This window comes from Sinocyclocheilus anshuiensis, unplaced genomic scaffold (assembly GCF_001515605.1).
Source record: "Sinocyclocheilus anshuiensis isolate Anshui unplaced genomic scaffold, SAMN03320099.WGS_v1.1 scaffold990, whole genome shotgun sequence".
NCBI classification, from domain to species: Eukaryota; Metazoa; Chordata; class Actinopteri; order Cypriniformes; family Cyprinidae; genus Sinocyclocheilus; species Sinocyclocheilus anshuiensis.
In genome coordinates, this window is record NW_015539926.1 from 566,385 (window position 1) to 574,317 (window position 7,933).

At 35.6% G+C, this 7,933-nt stretch overlaps 1 protein-coding gene across 1 annotated transcript in view; it reads left to right on the forward strand.

Annotated features, from left to right (window-relative positions):
- The first annotated feature begins 1,056 nt into the window (after positions 1 to 1,056).
- LOC107686690 (carboxypeptidase A6-like) overlaps positions 1,057 to 7,933 on the forward strand; it is a 34,740-nt gene continuing 27,863 nt past the window's right edge. Inside the window, exons 1-2 of the mRNA XM_016483784.1 lie at positions 1,057 to 1,343; positions 5,215 to 5,290. Of these exons, the coding sequence (XP_016339270.1) occupies positions 1,237 to 1,343; positions 5,215 to 5,290 (183 nt within the window). The 5' untranslated portion in view covers positions 1,057 to 1,236. The remainder of the gene's footprint in view (positions 1,344 to 5,214; positions 5,291 to 7,933) is intronic.

Sequence of the window (7,933 nt, forward strand, 5' to 3'; positions counted from 1 at the left end):
TATATGGAGCCATTTGGAAGCTCAATGCCAATGGAAGTGTGGGTAAAATATGCCCAATGCAGTTTCTGGATCCACTAAGCCTGCACTCTAGGGTTAAAAACATTGTTTTGTCACCAGACACAAATTTCACACAAACCTTTACACAGTTTTTTGTTAGATCTACATGTTCTTTACCTCAGTACGCTGGAGTTGAGTGTTCGCATAAATGCAGTTAAGGACGGAATGTTCTAGTAGTCTAACTTACAGATACACTCACACGCTCCTGCATCAAACAGAAAGTGGATTTGAGCTGTGGTCAGTCACAGAAAGCGAGACATTATTTTGTATTGTTCTTTTAGATTGTTTCAATAAACATATTTTTGAAGCAACTTCTTGCTTTTGAAGCAGCTGCTGTTTTTGCTTATTTTGTCTGTTACAATGTACCCCAGTAGTGTTACAACATATACCCCGGCAGTGGAGTAGACTGCTGCACTCCACGTATTTGACATCAACTTGTAAGGGCTGGCTGTGATATTCTTGCAGAGGTCTGAATTGGTGTCTTTTGTAGTAAACAAATGTGGGTGCTTTGAATAAAAGTTTGTGTAGCCTACTCTAGCTCAAAAATTCAGCGAGTTACAGATGCTGAAACAAAAAGAGTTATAATCATACACGGTCTCCCCTAACAATAACCTTTCAGAACACATAGCAAATGTGTTTTTCTCCAAAAAGTAAAATCCAAATGCACAATTCAGTTTATTATTAGCCTACATTCAACGATCAACGTACGTGTGTAGCCTACTGTAGACACTATAACTGTTAATAAAACGAGTTTATGTCTACTTATTTAAATATAGTTTGTAATGTGTATCTAAATATTTTGACTTGAAAAATTATAAACCACAACATCGAAGGCATCAAACTAACGCTGCAGGCAGCCCTGACGAGGCAGAATTCCGCGCTTAATAAACTTGAGCACTTCCACTGATCTCACTCCAAAACAGGGATTCGGTTCCCAACTCCTCTCACACCCCGCATCACGTGACCACACTCCCAAAAGCACTTTAAAAGACTCGGGATAGCACCAGAATTCCCACATGAATGATTTCACACCTCTACCTCAAGAAATCGTCCCGGGAGCGGACACCCAGAACAGAAAAGTCTCACGGTTCCTTCCACTGGGATGATTTCCATTCAGCATCCATAGCAAAGCGCAGCCTCTGATTAACTGCTCCGTTTTTATTTATATACCAATTTAATATGGCATTCACAGACTTGTCCAGTAGTGTTTTACTCGGATGTGTTATTATTTTTAGCACCGTGCTCTATCCTGTCGACTCTTACCTCTACAACAACCGCTACTTCGGGTAAGTGTTTCATTCATTCAAAGTTTGTAAACTATTTGTATTAGAGCGAAGTATGACTTGCGAACGAATCGTTCTATTGAACAGGTGAACGTTCTTGAACTTGTACTACAGTACAGTCTACATAACATGATCAAATACATAGTGTTAAATAAAAATGTTTTTAACTAGATATTTATGTGCTTGCATAAAAAAATAACGTGTAAAAAGCGCACGCGGTGACTCTGAATGGATAGAGTCGGTTCCTTCAAAAAGAACCATCTGAATGAACCGATTCGTTAAAATGATTCTCGCTTCACATTTAGCGATAATCCAGGGCGTAGGAACGAGAGGGAGTTTGTAAAATAGTTTTGAAGCATTGAAGTGCACTCTGCGCCTCCACAGATAAAGACTAGAGATCTGTCTGTCTCTTCTTATGTCAACAGCGGCTTTATAAAACAAAGCAGTTTCTGCAGGCCAAGATTTTTTTCTTTGCTAAGGCTGAAAAGCACTTCTTAGGTGACATCTTAAAATATGCAGTTGGTATAGACAGGTATAAGCACGAAGTTCAAAGGACTTGATCATAATGGACGCTGATTGACACTTTGGCAAACATTATAAGTGTGATCTTTTTTTTTTTATATAGATTGTCAGTTGGTTTGATGTTAATGACAATCAGAGATCAGATATTCAAACTAAATTTCCTGGCTGTACACTCTTAAAAATAAAGGCGCTTAAAAGGTTCTTCACAGCGATGCCATAGCAGAACCATTTTTGGTTTCACAAAGAACCATTCAGTCAAAGATTCTTTAAAGAACCATCTCTTTCTTACCTTTTTATAATTTGAAGAACCTTCTTTCGCCACAAAATTTGAAGAACCTTCTTCAGATGTTAAAGGTTCTTTATGGAACCATTCAGGCAAAAAGGTTCTTCTATGGCATCGCCAAGCACCTTTATTTTTAAGAGTATACTCTATGCTTATGGATCTCTCATCAGCAGTGTGATTCAAAAGATGCCTATTTTACTTTATTTTGTCGCTCTAGAGACCTAATTTCATAACTAAACTGGTATATCAATTTTAGGCAGTATTTGTACTTCCATTCTTTTTCGTAGCCTTGTTTATGAATTATTCAAGGCACAGATGCAAAACAATTCAAAAAGAGGTGAAAATACTTGTTTTCTACTTGTCAGGGAGCAATATAAATGCTAACTCAGTCAGAGTGAGAACTGGGGAAACGCAGGCCTGTCAGAACATAAAGGGAAAGGGTGTAATGAAAAGGACACTTCCTCCCTGCGGTCTTCTGAGATATCACAGATATCACAATCTGAACGATGTTAACAACACAGTGCATTCTACGATGTGATGTTTTGGCTTCACTGATATTTTTGAGGGGGATGTTGCCTGACACTTCATTAAGACCAATGAAAAATCTCCAATGATGTGAGATTAGGAATGTTGCTGCTTAAAAAAAGAATAGCTCTGAAACATCCAAGTTATTTATGGCTCATAATAAACCTCATTCTCTCTGTAGATTTATAAGTATGTCATTCGACTTCCTCTCTTTCACTTTCAGTCTATGCTCACCAAGGCTGCATTTATTTCATAAAAAGCAGTAATATTGTAAAATAGTATTTATATATTAAAATAGTATACAATTTGTTTTCCAATTTAATACATTTTAAAATGTAATTTAGTCCTGTTATGGAAAATTACTTCACATAAATCATTCTAATATGCTGATTCAAAGCTCAAGAAACATTTCATCTTATTATTAATGTTTAAAATGGTTGTGCTTAATTTTTTTGTGGAAACTGTGACACATTTTTTAGGATGCTTTGATCAATTCAAACATTCAAAGAACAGCATTTATTTTATATATATATTATATATATATATATATGTATATATATATCTATATATATTGTAATAATGTAAGTCTTTACTGTCACTTTTGATCAATTTAATGTGTCCTTAAATTAAAACTATTTTTTAATCAAAATGGAAACATTTTAATGATAAGAAATAAATAAATGAGCAAGCAAGCTTTTTTTGCCATCAGTTAGCATTCTTAAAAGGTAAGGTGCTATAAATTCCTGTCCTGTATAGGGTCAGTCATTGTGTTTTTCTGCATTCCATCAGATGGATGCTTTACATGGGGCTATAAAACACACCAATCAACACCTCTTCACGTATGTGAGGGTGTGAAGAAGCCCAGTACATTTGCCCTATCAGCCAAAGAGCATAATCTCATTCCTCACACATTCACACACTAACCTAAACGCCAGACTTTGTCCTTGTGTGTGACTGAATCGCCAGCTGACATCAGACAGCGAAGGTCCTGGATGTTTCTCCAGTCCAGTACAATATCATATCAGGGCTGAAGTCAGGAAATAGGAATAACCAAGAAAAAACTCGATAACAGACATAAAGGGCCACACGAAGTCCACTATATAGTGAGCAAAACGAATGAGAGCATGAATCAGCCTTGCACCCTGCAGCTGAGGAGAAGTTTATTATTTATTTAAAGCACAAGCAGATATTGCATGACACCACACAATAAAGATGCTGTGGGAAATACCGTCCAAGACATAAAATACCGCACACAAAGATGTTACAGGTGTGGCGTCAAGCACGATTTCCTCTGCTTATGCCATTAGTGTGAGATGACGTCCTTAATGATGAACTGAGACCAGTTTTGTGGCTTCCTTGTGTAATGATAGAGCTGGCATGGAGCTGCTCGCACAATTAGACCACAACAAAAGGAGAATGTAACCTGGAGCGTCAGTATCACTCAAAGCCTAAAAATAACAGATTGCTTTTAGTGATGTAATGAGGTCATCTTTGGTGTGTTTTGAACCGTTTCAGAGAAAACAACCCTCAGAGAAGCCTTTATGTGTCAGCTAGCTCAATAAAACTGTCTGCTGGCTCCGCCGCTCTTGGAAATATTAGCATTAATCACTGGTACTAATGTTCATACTTAGTGTCAAAGGATTGCTTGAATCCTAGTATTAAACCTCTGCTTGACATGTTTGTGCTGCACACATGAATTGAACTTCAAATCATGCAGCTTGTTGAGAAGAGGTGTGTGAACAGACTTTGCTTGGTTAACAATATAACATGCAAAAAATCTCATAGACTCACAATGACTGCTAATTTTCTTCAATATATATGATTTTCCATATATAATATATCCATCTTAAGTATGGTTTCTTCAGTGTGGTTGTTCATACTGTAGATACCTGAAAATCTGAATATATGTAATCAGTATTTGAATATCACTGTATTTTGGTTATTATTTACACTATTGTTCAAAAGTTTGGGTTCTGTAAGATTGTTTATGCTTTTGAAATAAGCCTTTTATGCTCACCAAGGCTGCATTATTTGGTCAAAAATACAGTAATATTGTGAAATATTATAAATATAACCGTTTTCTATTTTAATTTATTTTAAAATGTAATTTATTTCTGTGATGGCAAAGCTTTTAGCAGCCATTACTCCAGTCTTCAGTGTCACATGATTCTTCAGAAATCATTCTAATATGCTGATTTGCTGCTCAAGAAACATTTCTTATTATTATTATTAATGTTGAAAACAGCTGTGCTGCTTAATTTTTTGTGGAAACCCTTTTTTAAGGATTTTTTGATAAATACAAATTTCAAAAGAACAGCATTTATTTTTTAAATAGAAAAAAAAACTATTATAAATGATTTTACTGTCAATTTTGATCAATTTAATTTATATCCTTGCTGAATAAATGTATTCATTTCTTTTAAAAAATACTGAGCCTAGTGTGTAAACATACAAAAAAAAATTTACTGTCAAAACTTGATCCCTGTATTTTGATTCCTGTGCCAGTGTATAATTTACAAAAACTGCAATGCTTTATTTCTGCAGTGATCAAGTGTTGAGAATAATCCCCAGCAACGACACAGAGGTTCAAGCAGTCAAACAGCTTTTCCAAAACCTGACGGTGAGCACTTTGTTTCCCCATCAATACACATGTAACATTAAAAATGTGAAAGGAATCATGAGAAACAAAATCAAACCACATTTAAACCAATGTCACTGCTTTGGAGAGGATTTGTGTTATTTAAACAACCAATCATTTCTATCAAATCCATTTCTCCTCAAAATTTTTTTCTTCCAAACTAAACTATTTTTAGTTTATCACAGTGCTAGAGCCTTTATCTTTTTTGCACTATCACTGAGTCATTCTCAGCACCAGTGATGCATGAACTTCCTCAGCTTCCTTTAAGAGTCAGGCAAGAGTTCCCTGCACCATATCCAGAAATAAGCTTCTGAACTGTGCTTTCTGTACAACACAGATACAGTCAGCAGAGAGAAATGTGGTACACTATACAAGGCAAATTAAACATCATCAATGGACCCTTATCGCATTTTTGTGGTTCTATCTTGTGGTGCTATAAATGTACTAGATTTACAATGTTAAGAACTGTGGAAACGTGTCACAGTCTATAGCCATTCACTTCCTCAAGGTTTGGCTAGTTAGCATAGTCCTGCTAGCCTCACCATTGACAGACCATTTAAATGAACTGTGTATTCTCAACATTTGTGCAAGCAACATTAACATCACAAATATTTCATTATATTACAGTAGGTGTTTTTCCAGTGACAGACTTTCTTTGTGTGTGAAATGGCCTTGTTTCTCTGTCTGCTGCCTTTGATGTCACTGCTCAGGAGCGTCTGAAAGGCTTGAGGAGACTTGGGTCATTTGATTGTTTCTGCTGTATTTTCTCAAAGTGACATCATCCCTGTTCACAGGCAACACGAAACGGAAACAGGACAAACTTAAAACATTTAAGTACAAACACATGCACTTCAGATGATCGAAAACAAGATATACTGATATGGCCATTTGAAGAAAATAGGTTTATAACCTCTTAATAAAAACATGAATATTTAGACAAAACAGAGTATCACATTTAGTCCAAATCGAATTTTGTGTCCAAAATTCCTACATGTATGACTTAATCTTTGAGAACCTATAAAGAGATTTGGAAAATATTGATTAAATGTCTAGTGTGTGTAAGATGATCTCAGAACATAATCTCAAACTAAGTCATGTTGATTTTTACAATGCTTGGTGTGGAGAACCCAAAAAACTGGGATCACTGCACTAACAGAGAGAAGTTTTTTAGGTCTGCACTCACACACAACCATCTGCAAACTATTATATCAATTTAGTCATTGATTTTCTCTTGGCTGAAATAAGGTAGGAGTTCTCAAACAGGTGTCCAGGGACTCACAAGAGGAGTCTGCAGAAAATCTAAGAGAGAAAATAAAATGTTTTTTATCATTATATTTTCTTTGGCTTCAGTACAATAACAATATAAATGCCAATGGGTCTCATTCACAAAGCATGCGTACACCCAAATTTGTGCATAAAATCTGTGTACAAACATTTTCACAAAGAAATAATGATTCACCAAAAACTTTCATACTAAAATGTATTTTAAATTTACAACAACAACTGAAACCACACTTACACTCACATACAGCACATACTCTGGGTGGCCTTATAAACAGTGTGGGGGTAACGCATTACAAATAATGCAAGATTTCTTTTTTTTTCCAAGTAACTAGTAAAGTAACGCATTACTTTTAAAGGTACTTTTTCAGATAAGTAACGCATGTTTTCCAATTCCTGTGTTGAGAGAAACTGATTGAGGTAAAGAGGCACTTCCTTGGTCCGTGTAACCCTTTGCAGTTCTTTGTTCAATTCGCACCATCAAAATGAACCAAATGAAAAGTTGGCTTCAAACTTTCATTTTCAATTTATTTGGAGCAATTTACAAACAGATCATTTACTCTCATTTTAATTTTCAATTTTCAAAACTTTTTTTTTAATGGGACTGAATTTGTATTTAACGTGATTGCAATTTAATAAAAACGTTAGAAATTGATAAGTAGCCTATATAACGTCTCCTTTCCATGGTTATTCAAACAGCGAATAAATTATATATAGAAAGTGACATTATCACTAACATTGATCTATCGAGTTTAAGCACGCTCAAAAAAAAACTATTGTTATAATCACTGAAGCTGTATACACTGTGAAATTAATCTCTTACTTACATTGTACATACATCTGCGCTTTGTTGTTTATTATGAGAGAATTTGAGTCCGGTATTCAGTCAGCGAACACGCACACGCACTCAACAAAACTGATCTGTTTCAACGATGACTCATCTAAACTCCTCTGATTGGCCATTACATTCCTAAGCTCAACAGAATTGTGTGTGATTGGTTAAAATGCGGAACACCGTAAAAACGCCTAAAATGAAATATGGTGCAACATGAGCAAATCTTAATTTAATGCCGCAATCGACACTGTCTATTCATATTCATTTTGTTAGCAACAGACGTAATAGATTTAATTTGTTTGTGCAGGGGCATTTTTGTCTAATTTAGTGGCATTTTTGCCCCAAGTCCCCAGGCCAGGGGAAGGCTAAGCCTTACACACGCTCCGCCTATGCGCATAATACATCAATCTAAAACACGGCGCTCAAGTTTAAAGAAATTCAGCTTCTAAAAACAAGTATCTAGACCTTGCGGTTAAAAAAAATAAAAAAAACTTCCACTGACCTGTCTC